Genomic DNA, 14,126 nt, shown 5'->3' with positions numbered 1-14,126 from the left:
CTTCCTTCCTTCCTTCCTTCCATCCATCCTTCCTTTCTTTTTCCATCCATCCGTCCATCCATCCATCCATCCATCCATCCATCCATCCATCCATCCATCCTTCCTTCCTTCTTTCCTTCCTTTATTTTTTTCTATCTTCCATCCATCCATCCATCATCCATCCTTTCTTTCTTTTTCTTCTGCCATCCATCCATCCATCCATCCATCCTTCCTTCCATCCTTCCTTTTTTCCATCCATCCATCCTTTCTTTCTTTTTCTTCTGCCATCCATCCATCCATCCATCCTTCCTTCCTTCCATCCTTTCTTTATTTTTCCATCCATCCATCCATCCATCCATCCATCCATCCATCCTTTCTTTTTCCATCCATCCATCCATCCATCCATCCATCCATCCATCCATCCTTCCTTCCTTCTTTCCTTCCTTCCATCCATCCTTTCTTTCTTTTCCATCCATCCTTCCTTCCTTCTTTTCTTCCTTTCTTTTTTTCTATCTTCCATCCATCCATCCATCCATCCATCCATCCATCCTTCCTTCCTTCCTTCCTTCCTTTTTTCCATCCATCCATCCAGCCATCCATCCTTTCTTTCTTTTTCTTCTGCCATCCATCCATCCATCCATCCATCCATCCATCCATCCATCCATCCTTCCTTCCTTCCTTCCTTCCTTTCTTTTTTCTGTCTTCCATCCATCCATCCATCCATCCATCCATCCATCCATCCATCCATCCATCCATCTTTCCTTCCTTCCTTCCTTCCTTCCTTTTTTCCATCCATCCATCCAGCCATCCATCCTTTCTTTCTTTTTCTTCTGCCATCCATCCATCCATCCATCCATCCATCCTTCCTTCCTTCCATCCTTTCTTTTTTCCATCCATACATCCATCCATCCATCCATCCTTTCTTTTTCCATCCATCCATCCATCCATCCATCCATCCATCCTTTCTTTCTTTTTCCATCCATCCTTCCTTCCTTCCTTCCTTCCTTCCTTCCTTCCATCCATCCTTCCTTTCTTTTTCCATCCATCCATCCGTCCATCCATCCATCCATCCATCCATCCATCCATCCATCCATCCATCCATCCTTCCTTCTTTCCTTCCTTTATTTTTTTCTATCTTCCATCCATCCATCATCCATCCTTTCTTTCTTTTTCTTCTGCCATCCATCCATCCATCCATCCATCCATCCATCCATCCATCCTTCCTTCTTTCCTTCCTTTATTTTTTTCTATCTTCCATCCATCCATCATCCATCCTTTCTTTCTTTTTCTTCTGCCATCCATCCATCCATCCATCCATCCATCCATCCATCCATCCATCCATCCTTCCTTCCATCCTTCCTTTTTTCCATCCATCCATCCTTTCTTTCTTTTTCTTCTGCCATCCATCCATCCATCCATCCTTCCTTCCTTCCATCCTTTCTTTATTTTTCCATCCATCCATCCATCCATCCATCCAATTTGTGTTCATGAAATTTAGTTTAAAATGAAATTATTTTCCTTACCTGTAGCAAACTGCAGGTCATTGTATCAGATATCAAGTGTCATCATATTTTATCCCCTGTGTAAAATCCTTCTCATCAAACATTGATAAACTCATTTTGGTGGCTTAATGCGAGTAATAGTCTATATATGACTCACCACATGCCTTTTTCTAGGACAAAAAGGTACTTGGGCCATTCTAGATAAAGTTTTGATGGTAAATTTCTGTGGTAAAAGTTATTATAAGATGTGTGGGTCACAACAGTCATTTAACAGGCAGACAGAGGGGTGCGTGTACTGTAAGTACACACAAACATTTCCATTATTAAACTTTTAGTCACTTTAGTAGAGCACTTCACCCTAGCTTACATTCACTTATCATTTATTGTTTAATTAAACCATGATTTGTTGCAGTTTCTAACAAACTTGATGGCAAAATGGCATGTAACTCCATTTATTGTCTCTTATTTTATTGGTATTTGGCACTTTTCTTCATGTCATACTTCATAAAGTCATCTTGGTCAATCAACACAGCCATAGCTGTAGTTTTTCCTGACCCTGTGAAATGTGTTCTCATTAAATTTGCAGTACTGTAGACCTATTTCTTTGTATGCTTTGTGAAAAAAACAGCTCTGTGAGGGATACAATATCACAATTCTACAATACAGTTCATATCTCACTTTATGTGCCACTGACATGCCATTGCCTCTTGTTTAGCTACAATTTATCATTGATGAATGTGTTACAAACCGTTTTCTCAACGTCTGCTAATTAGTAAACGAAGTTAAAACGGTTACATACCCCCACGGTGCTTCTGAAGAGATGCCTGTTATGCCGACACAACTGTGTGACAGATAAAAATGTGCAGGCCATGAGCCGCTCCCTGTATGAGATTTGTCATCATATCCAGTCCAGTTGCTTCAGGGTCAGGACTCAAATTAATTCCTAACTGACTACAGCAGACTGTGTGAGTGATAGTGGAGGCTGCTAGTTTTGAACAATAGAAATGCATGTGTCTGCTGGCTGGATGGATGCAATAGTGGCACCAGGTCTTTTTAAATTGCCCTGTAATTTACTAACATTTTGTGAAACCGCACAGAGGAGTTCATTACTGTGCTGCAGCACTGCAGGAAAGGATGTCCCTTTAAAACCCATTAAAACTTTGGGCCATCCCAACACGTTTTATTTTACAAGAATACAAGCAAGTATTTTACAACAGTATATTTTACAAGCAAATTCTAATTTAGTCTTTCTACCCAGTGTGTTACTTACTGTTTGTTTGTAATTAAGAGTGAACTTTACTTGCAGTTTCTGAGTGAAAATTTATTCTACACCAATATTTTTCAGTATAACAGCTTTTGCTTACCAGAGAATCAAACAAATCGATTCCTTCGCATAAAACGGCACCGCAAACAATGGATATTTTGTCCAATGTGGTCTTATTTAAGATTTTATGTAGCTAGTCACATTTTTTTTTTATTAACAGCTCCCTGTCCTTTATTATTATTAGAAAACTGCATGGTGATGGAGACAGGTGTGCCAGCAAAGAAAGATTGTCTTTTGTTTGTTCACATTGGTATTCAAAGCAACAGGTTACCAGAAACATTAGAGGTCTCCGTTATGCATTTCAGCAAACAATTCCATGTCTCAAACGGAGGAACTTCAGGGGGGAATATTTGCAAAACACCAAACAAGATGCTATTGTTTTGCTGCATACACTGCTTTGTGGGTGTCAACAATATTTCTCAAAATGCCCAAAAAAAAAGAAAAAAAATCTTTCTTATATTGCAGAAGTTTGCAGTTAGAGGAAACGAATGAGAATCACCATAATATGTTCATTTCTCACTCATTTTGATGTTTAAAAACTAAAAGACATGATGACAGAACATCTGTGCGATCTGTTTCTTGCCTTAAGGAAACTGTAGCTTAGGCATGAAATGTATTCAAAGCAATTAAACAGTCTAGATAAAGTGCAACTGTGAACATATACATCAAACCTCTTCATAATGACTTTGATTTGATGTTTTCGCACCGCTTTGTAATTTGAAATGAGAAGAAACAACCTTCGAACAAGTCGTGCAAGCTCCTCTTTCTTCTCTTTCAGTGCAACAAAGTGAAATTTATTCCCAAGGACACAACACTCATGGTTAGTTTAGCAGAAGTTATCACAGGAGAGGAGACCTACTCAGTTCAATGCAAGGTTAGCAACTCTCCTCTGGGAGAAGGCTTCGTTCTGTTCAAACAGATTTTCCAGACTGATGATAATGTAGTGTTGCGCATCCTTTAAACATAACCTTGAGTCAGGGACTTTGAGGTCAAATGAATAAGGTTTTAGAGAGGTTCTTTAGTGCAGGTGGTCTGTTGAGGGGTCAGCTGAAGAGCTTCTGTAATGAATCACAGTCTGGATTAGAAAAACGGAGCACTGTAAATCATGCAATTCCTTCATGCAAATGTACTCGTCACTGCTGTCTCATTGTCTAAAAACGTCTGTTTAGGAGTTTTCTCAACATCATGATGAATATTCAATAGAATATGGTTCAATATTAATTATTTCATCATTTACTCGCCCTCATGTTGTTCCAAACCCATTTGACTGTCCGTGGAACATAAAAGCAGATATTTAGGAGAATATGTTTCGCTTTTCTGACATAACAAGCTTGTTCGGTAGCTCAGCTGATACGGAGTTGTACATAAGACGAGAAAGCCTTGGGCATGAATCCCGTGAAAGGCAAGTCAAGGTAAAAGAGCTCAAAGCGAGATCTAAACAAGCTAAAGCGGCACGATTATGGATGCTTTTTATGTTACAATTGCTTTTGTTAACACTATCGGATAGGTTTAGTTGTACTGTTGGTGGTACGTTATTTTAAAACGCAATGGAGTGCAAATTTCAAATCAGAACTGCAGTGAAAAACCAACGTCATAAAAACGTACCATATTCATGTTTATCTGTTCCGGCAAAAAAAAAAAAAAAAAAAATGAACACGCTTTTAGCGCCACTCAGTGGACATTTCACATCTAAACTGCACTGATATGTACATATTGGTACGTATTTTACGACTTGTGTAAACGTTCTCGCAGGTACGTTTTTCTAATGAGACTGGGTTGCAATCACCTGGGGTTTAGAATGACCCAGGGTTAACTATTTCAAGTGTGAAAAGCCCTAATGAAAGTGAATAATGACCCAAGCTCTATAAATGACAAAAAGTGCAATGAAAGCATCATAAAATATGATTCACATCCTATATTACAAGTCTTCTGAAGTAATACAATTGCTTTATTTGAGGAAAAGACTAAATTTATTAATGTTATGACACCTTTATGGTCACCGTTCACTTTCATTCTTAGGAAAAGAGCAGCTTAAACATTCTGCCTAACATCTCCTTTAGTGTTGTACAGAAGAAATAAAATCATATGGGTTTCGAATGACAATGCTGGAAAAATATTCATTTTTGAATGAACTATCCCTTTAAATGTGCAGATTTAACTTGTCTGAATGGTGACAGACAAACTTGTGGAGTGTGACAAGCATGAATGGTGCACTCTGGGATCAAGGAGTTCAGAATCAGTCTGTGTCGCATGTCTCAGACTTTGTGACACTAATGAATAGATTTTGTGAGCTTTGCTTCAGTTTTGGTCCTGAAAGGTCAACTGGGGGATTATTCTTTAGCCAGATATTTTTGAAGGGATTCTTCTTTTAAGAAAACTGAACATGGAAGAAATGCCATGTGAAGATTACATCCTACTGTTGTGTTGCCTCTGTATTGTTACAGGTTCAATTTTTGCTAGTTCAAGCTGACCTTTTTTAGTGTTGGTTTTGCTGCTACTCAACAAATAACCTTTAATAAAGACATTCTAAACTATTTTATTAAAGGTAACTTTTGGCCCTCTAGCAGTTAAAAAGCAAAACTGCATGCATTTTGCAGATAAACATTGTTTTGGTTGTGCTTTGGCTCTGCGTACTACTATTACTATTAATCGTGCATAATTATTCAACATCATACCGAACAAACAGTAGTGTTACTAAATGAATCAATGCTTTTGAATGATGTTTCAAAGACTCAGTCATAAACAAAGTCACTTGTTTCATCCTGCACAGATTATGAATGATTTATTTACTCACTCATGAAGACAATCACTTGTTTTGTTCCTTGTATGAATCAGTGTTTTAAACCAATCAGTTGAATGAATGAGTCCATGACTCACTCATAAAGACAGTTACTTGTTACTTGAGCAGAAAGTCTCATTAAATGCACAGATTTGTAGTGTTTAATTTTAACTATAGCTCCAACACGCAGTTTAATAACAGAGCACAAAATCTAATCTAAACTATGCTAATTTGTTCAATTAATCTGTAACAGCTGTTCAGGTTGCATTCATTATTAGGCCTATTGTTTAAAAAGAAAGTTAAAGAGCTATTTTTCTCCTCTGATACTGGGCCATGTTGAAAATTAAGTTAAGGCACCAGGGATTACAAAACATGCACACTATTTCAGTGATATACACACAAACAAACACGTGCGGAAGACACTTTTATCGAGTCTGCATTTGACTAATTGATAGTTTAACGTTAGACTGCAGACTGGGACATCGCACATCAGGTGACAGTACGAAAGTGAGCGCGCATGAATAGATTTGAGTGACTCTAAATGCCAACCGGAGATTGAGCATTGGATTTTTCCAGCTATACCAGCTGTATTAACTCGTCATCTCCCTCAACATAATTTGCATAACCATGCGGAATAATAATTGACATTTTCAACATAGCTTCTCTCGAAACTGATGTGATTTTAGCCCTCATTCCAATGCATCTAGCTGAATTAATGTTATCCAGCAGGAACGGCTCAACCGGAGTAACATTTTTGATTGAAAAGCTAAAGCATAATGCGTTTACCTTGAAGACAGTGGCAGCCTCCCCTAACACAGTTACCGACTCCGATAGGATCGCAAAGTCTGCAGTTGCCAGAGATTTAGTTGTTGAAATGGTATGGTAATGTCCTAGTTTTCTGGCCCAAATTGCTTTTGACCTTGAGGTTAAATGTGGACATTTGCAGTGCACATATATAAGTATCTTGCCATTTGCTAAGAAATTAAGAGATAATGAGGAAGATATGATATGCCAGAGTGCATTTAGACTAGAGGTGTCATACCACACTAATATAGCTTGAAATAGTTCCATTCTCGCATAGCAGGGTTACTGCTATATTTAACAGTGATTTATAAGTCACGACCGCAAGAAATGTGGTAACTTGCTTCTGTGTTATCAAATTGATTGGCATTTAAAAAAAAACAATTATATAGGAAACACAAAAATGTATAGTTCTAACTCTAAATTCTGTTTGGATGAGCCATATCCAAACCATAATGACTATAAAATGACTATGAATACACACACACACATTTATATACTGTATTAATGTGCCAATTTTCTACGTTCCAACTTGTGTTCCATTATTTAAAGGGTTTGTGGCCATTTTGGCAAGAAGGAAAAGAAAATGGCCAGTAATTTGGATTGGCAGATGGAAAGCTGGATAAACATAGATGGATAGGTAATTCTAAATAATTGCAGCCTCTGCAACTAACAGAACTGCAGCACGAGGCAGACAGGAGTTAATCAAAAGTGACTGTAGTTATATCACAAACAACCTACGTGACCCATTTTGTGCCATATCTGTCTCTGCAAGACGACAGTAGATTCACATGTATTTGTTTCTTTCTGTGGCTTCTTTCTGTTTTCATTCCTTCATGGTGATCTTTATGTCTGTTTATATTAGTGGTGTTCACTACACCAGAAAAGAACTACGTGTAGAAATAGTCACTGTGCAAGACCTTTTCCTTACAGCTGAGTATGCACAACATGGTGTAAGAATATCAACTGACCTGAACTGAAATGCTAACTATAGACTAAAGTAGATATGAACTCGTCATGGCCGATTCACAACAAAACAGTGAAATGAAACATTCTTTCATCCGCCCACCCAAAGCTATGGGATTGAACGCAACTGAGCTTCCTCCAGAAAAACAAAAACACTGAAAAATAATTAAACAAAGAAAGATAATTGGCTCATTGTGTCTTCAATGTTGGTAAGAATATTTGAATGGTTGGATTTTTCACATTTTTGCTAAATCAATCAGTTCAGGTGTTAAGGATCAGTAGACTTCTGTTGTTTTTCCCTTTTCCAGATTTATCATCAAATCAAGGGTATCATTTTCAACACATTACACTGAGGCATGGATTCGCACAACTAATTAGCTAAACTGATCTACAATTTGCTTAGGTCAGCCGGGTTTTAATTAAAAAGCAGTTGAATCAAATAAGCTTTTCGAGTACCAGGTAAAATCAGAGGAAGATATATATTTTTTAATTAAAACTTATCTCATGCCATGCTTCCACTTGGCATGTTCATCATCATCATCATTTTAATGCAACAATCTCAGTAAAATGGTCAAATAACTCCGTCAATAAACCCCCTTTAACCTTTTCACTTCTCATTTATTTTGCTGTAATAAATCTACGATCAATGTAAACATAAACTAGTTTAGGTGGAGTGATTCATTTAAGATTAGTCAAAGACTGTGGTGAACATGAGAATGATAATCCAGGATAAATCGCACACCACATACAATATTTGGACACTGATCACTGTAATCTCTTATGAATGAATGGTAATGGAAATATGCAAATAAGGCTAAATATGATGACTTTAACAATTGAATGTTGCTGTAAATGATGTTTTCCATATCTGATAGCACAATCGCATATTAAAATATGATTAAATTTTTTGGCTGATGTATGCAGCACTAATCTGCTAAAAAATAAACATCTTAAAGCAGCCTAAGGTGGTTTACACTTAGCTCGGATACAAAAGCCAGATCTGTTTTTTGAGGGGTTTTAGAGGGGCACTTTTCAGGTGGTCTTGGTGGGAGACAGGCTTTCTGACTAATATAAAACATCTGAATATAATTTGGTATGCTGTGGTATATAATCAATTTGAAAAAGCACACTATGTTTGGCTCTAGTTATATCAGGAGCATAGTTTTAATGTAAGGAAATGCTGCTTTAAAACAAAATGGTACGTTTCGTCATTAATTCCATTATGATTGACAGACAGACAGACAGACAGACAGACAGACAGATAGACAGATAGATAGATAGATAGATAGATAAATAGATAGATAGATAGATAGATAGATAGATAGATAGATAGATAGATAGATAGATAGATAGATAGATAGATGTTCACAGTAAATGTATTTATTTGAATTTGTTTGGTGTAAATATTTTCCTCATTCTCTGTGTTGACCTCAGCTCTTGCACTGTCTGTCTTCTCCGCATGCGTTCACCCCGAGTTCAGCTCTAGTTAGGGAGAAGCAGGAACTGATGTGCAGTCAGTTTCCTCACCTATCCGAGCGCGAGAGCACAACCGACCGCGCGCCGAGCGCGTTCTCTCTATTTCCAGGAGTGTTTCTTCTTTTTCCTCACACAGCCAGCCCTGGAGCTGTTTACGCACTGAAAATCCTCTCGCAGTTGCGATCAGTTTGTGCGGGTCCTATTAAAGTGAATTTGAAAACGACAAGGATCAGAACGAGGCTGAAGCATCTTTAAGAGCGCGCGCATCTCCCTGAGAGCGCGAGCAACATATGTGCTGCCTCTGAAGACTCGGTACAGCACATCAGTGTGTCTGAAAAACGCTTGAAAAAACGTATCACCCGAATGCTGAAAACTTTAAAGGAATATTTATGAGCATTTGAGTGGATTTTCTGTCAGTAACACTAAGTAAAAGTCGTACTTTTGGAGATATTAAAAGGACGGAATACGAAGTGAACGCTGCGTTCCGAGGGGAATCACATTTACGCTCCTTCAGTTATACGGTTCTTCTGTGCGGACGGAAGTTTCTGAGTTTTCTGACGAAAAAATGGGCATAACTGGTTATTTTCAGCTGCAGTGGAAATGCCTGGTTGTTGTGGCTCTAAGACTGCTGTTCCTTGTGCCCGCAGGAGTGCCAGCGAGAAGCGGAGACCCTTATTTAAAGGACAACATCACTGTCAGACAGGGAGACAGTGCTGTCTTGAAGTAAGTCAATGATTATATTATTTACATTATGAGAAATGTATATATACGTTACATGTTCATCCTTTTCATGTTAAATGCTTTTTGGATCGTCTTGCAAATATTAGATTGTTATTTTTGTGTGTGTAATCAGTGGTGTGGTTAGAAGGTGAAACTTCTTATTTAGGCATTTCAGTTTCAAATTAGTGATAGCTTTATGTTTTCGTCTTTAATTTTTATTGAAATATAAATATTGTTATTAATAAGGCTGTGTTTGCACAGCTAATTTTTTTCTGCTGGAGTTTTGGGAATCCGTGGTGAGATGCGATCTGTCTGGTAATGCAATCAGCATGCAGTCTGGTCTATGCAATCAGTTTTGGTGGCCTATTTAGATAAGTAGTTCATCAACAAATCAAATTTAACTTCGACTCAATTCTCTATTCCATGTCTTTCAGTGATTCTCCCTCTCCCATCTCGCTCATCCCTGCTTTTTCATTCCCCCCTTCCTCTCTGTCTCAGACACACACACACACTCACACACTTACACTCATTTGTGGACGCCCACATGCACTTACAGTAGCATCATTGTTTCTTACTTTTACTCTAATGCTTATTCTGTGAAGTTATATAAATGTGGGAGAACAAGCAGTCGTTATTCCGTTATTCCTGCAGGGGGGATCGGAGTAAAGTAGTCAATGTCTCCTTCGTTTTCGCTTTTGCCCTGCGTGTGGTACCAGACGCAGCAGGGGACGTTTTGTGTAGCAGAGACAGTTGCCTGTGCGCGTGTCCTTTGACGCTTGGCTCCAGAACCTCTGTCCAAAAGACTGTCTGGAACAAAGCTGAAAAACAACACTGATGAGGACGTCAAAACTCCGTTGATCTGTATAGATCCTTATAGAGAAGTTTGATGCATGAATAAACCTCTTAAATAAAGAGTCATTCATGTGCAGAATGTCCCTTGTTAGATAGATAGATAGATTAGATGGATGGATGGATGGACGGATGGATGGATGGATGGACGATTCTGGATGAATTGAGAATAAGTTGTTTTTTTCATTCAGGCTTCTGAGGCAGCAATGGTTCAATGAAACAGAACTTTGGTGATAACTAAGCAAACATTTAATTACTACATTTCTTGCTAAATGACATCAGAAGTGGAAAATGTTGGTCAAAAATGTAAATTTACACACAAACTGATCACCAACCGCAACTTTCAGATACCAACTTTATTTTTTAGTTTAACTGTCATAGAATGGAAAGCACAGGATTGTGGGGTATCAAAAGCAGCAAAGAATACATTTATGCTGTCTTCAAAAATCAATCAGTTGAAAGTATCTCAGGAGACAGGAAGTGAACTGAATTTAACACTGAATTTGGATGTGCCTTGATGCATTCATACCTTGGAACGCATCATCTGCCATTTTTGTTGCCACCTACTGGTGTAACGATGTAATTAATGCAATCTTTATTTGAAGTGTCAGGTTTTGTCAACCTTTATCCCAGAACTTCTGTGATAATTTGAATTGGCACTAACGCTGATTGGTGCTGAATTGTTGTCATCTAGGAATAAGATCGCATGGGTGTTAGAATCGAGATTGTGACCTTTTAATGATTAATTGTGCAGGTCTAATGGATGGATGGATGGATTGTATGTCTGGTTGACATTTTATTCCACCAATCAAAAGATGAAATAGTAAATACTGTGGATGAGAACTTCATAAACATGCATATGTGTGTACATATAGAGGAACTAAGCGTTTGCTCATTTATTTGTTTAGTCTTTCTTTTGTTGGCTGAAATGTTTGGTGTTGGGCTGAACTATAAAAATGCTTGTGGTTTAATAAACCTGTTGAAAATGCATAACCCTTAATTTTCTTGAGGAAACAAAGACTGAAATTTAACAATTGCTTGTGGACAATAAAAGTAGTTAATAATAGGATGTTGTTACTCTTACTGACATCCTCATCTCAGTCACTGTCAAATGTTTATAATAAACAAGCCGAGTATTCATCAGAACTTACAATAATGTGTTGCTGATTTAAAAAGCCATTATTTATTAATTCCATTAGCAATATTGCCACCATGAATGCATTAACCCATCTAATCCTATTTTTTTCTCAGACATGAAAATATCCAAATGATGTGTCATTAGTAACCCCTTGAAATAATCAATAATTATCAGTTTTATGGACAGTCACAATTGTGACCGGTGGGATAATACTGAATTAACAAAATTATTGTGATATTGTGATATTAGTGTAACCAGTGTTAAAACATCAATATTGTAACTTATTTGTAACATTTGAACTTTTAATGTAGTGCAATATTCACTGTAACATTGTCATTGCGACATTTTAGTGCAACGTTCACTAACAACTGCAATTGGATAGTTCATTCATATTGAAAATAAAACACACTGAAGTAGAGGCCAACAAAATAAAATTATGCATCACTGAGGTAGATGTAAGAACCAAGTTCACTATTTTGAACTACAATCAGACATACATACTGTCATACAGTATTATTGAATCAATTGACCTTTTCCAAAAAAAACGAAAAAAAAACAAAAAAAACAACAACATATCATTGCTTGCCTTTTTCCTTTTTTTTTTTTTTGAGTTGACTTCTCTTCTTATTAGTGTCTGTTGTCCTGCTTCTCCTCTGCCTTATCTGGGGGGCCATCTAGATCCAACAAATCTAGAACGTTTACTCAAAGTAAAACTAAAAGAAAGAACAGAATAGAAAGTTAGGTAGAACATGAACTATCTATGTGTGTAAGTATGCGTACTGTATACCTAAATGTACTGTATTATCCCAGTGGTCACTATTGTTGCCATCAGCATGTTTACTCATTCTATGACCACACTCAACAAAACTGTATAATTGTGAATTCACATATTAATGCTAGACACCTTAAAGATAATGTGTACTAAAAATCTTTGTCATATCTTTATCTTAAAGGTCCCGTTCTTCGTGATCCCATGTTTCAAACTTTAGTTAGTGTGTAATGTTGTTGTTAGAGTATAAATAAAATCTGTAAAATTTTAAAGCTCAAAGTTCAATGCCAAGCGAGATATTTTATTTAACAGATGTCGCCTACATCGAACGGCCAGTTTGGACTACATCCCTCTACTTCCTTCTTTAATGACGTCACTAAAACAGTTTTTTGACTAACCTCCGCCCACAGGAATACACAAGAGTTGCGTTTGTAGAGTGTGTTTGTCGCCATGTCGTCGAAACGCTGTTATTTTCATCCCGCAGTCCAATCACCGGGTCTGATTCCGGCTCAAATTGATAGGGTAAAATTAAAGACATGTTTACAATAACACTGAGCGCGTGCATCTCCACGTTATGGTAAGAGGCGTGACCTTTCCGGGCAAGGTTCGCTAAACTGCTGTAGAATCACAACACAGGAACCGCTGGCACAATCAGAACTTGTTACGTATTTCTGAAGGAGGGACTTCATAGAACAAGGAAGTCATCAGCCCGTTTTTATGACAGTAGAAACAGCGGTATACAGATAAGTAAATTATGTGAAAAATACTGTATTTTTTTACATGCGAAACATGAACACATGTTATATTGCACACTATAAACACAATCAAAGCTTCAAAAAAAACACGAAAAACGGGACCTTTAACATACTTTACTAACCTTTTGTTTTGGAGCTTTGATGCAGTCATCATCTTCTCCATGGTCATGTGACAACCATGTGCTCTAACACATATTTAATTGAGACACTTTATTTTTTCCATATTTAAAGGACATGCACTAAAACACCAGTGAGTAACATTTTTAAAGCTTTATAAATAAAAGCCTTCTTTACGGTCACTATTGTGAGCGATGGGATTAAATGGGAATTAAATTGTACAAATCAAACAAATCATCATTAATGGAGATAATGAAATGAATGTAGCAAGTGTTGACTTATGACTTTCTAATCTGTGAACTGTGTTAGACTCATGTATGACAGACACAAGAGAATCTCTGAACCTCATTTCTTAGTCCTTTTTTCCACTTGAAGTCCTTCCACTTGAGAATTAAATGTGTCATACCATCTGTCAACCCAGAGTGCTGCTTTACCCCCTCCCTCTCTCTTAATTTAGCCATTCAAATAAACTTTGATTTTCTCAGCAATGTGGCATACTTTGTTTTGGTTCTTCCACTTTTTATTCACACTTGCATTAAGCTCAACCATAAACCATCTCCTTGTAAGGACATAAAAAAAATGGAAATTAATACATTTCCATAGCAACATTATGGGCCAGATTTACTAACAGCTTGCGCCAGTACAAACCCTCTTTTGCTGTCAAAAAACTACTGTCAGAATTTACTAAAGACACAAAAAATTCATCCCGGGCTCATTAGAAAAACGAACCTGTGTCAACATTTTTGCAAAACGCAAAATACGTTGCGTCATGCATGTTTCGCAACAGTTTCAAAGTGAAATGTCCAGTGAGTGGGGCTAAAAACGTGTTTAGTTTTTTTCCGGAACAGATGAACTTGAATATGGCTACGTTTTATTAGATTGGAGTTTGTACGGATAACATGTTTAATAGACTACAGCTACACTAAACCTCAAACCTACCCGATAGTGTTA

At 37.4% G+C, this 14,126-nt stretch overlaps 1 protein-coding gene across 2 annotated transcripts in view; it reads left to right on the top strand.

Moving 5' to 3' along the window:
- Positions 1–14,126, top strand: part of opcml (opioid binding protein/cell adhesion molecule-like) — a 184,562-nt gene that overhangs the window by 78,834 nt on the left and 91,602 nt on the right. Inside the window, exon 2 of one of the 2 annotated variants that reach the window (XM_048180742.1) lies at positions 9,475–9,550. In XM_048180742.1, coding sequence (XP_048036699.1) covers positions 9,475–9,550 — 76 coding nt within the window. Of the gene's footprint in view, positions 1–8,808; positions 9,551–14,126 lie in introns of those variants that run through there. The other variant, XM_048180741.1, reaches the window with a different exon arrangement.

This window comes from Megalobrama amblycephala, linkage group LG2 (assembly GCF_018812025.1).
Source record: "Megalobrama amblycephala isolate DHTTF-2021 linkage group LG2, ASM1881202v1, whole genome shotgun sequence".
Lineage (NCBI taxonomy): Eukaryota > Metazoa > Chordata > Actinopteri > Cypriniformes > Xenocyprididae > Megalobrama > Megalobrama amblycephala.
Note: the sequence above shows the minus strand (reverse complement) of the source record. Positions and strands in the feature narration are given on the sequence as shown.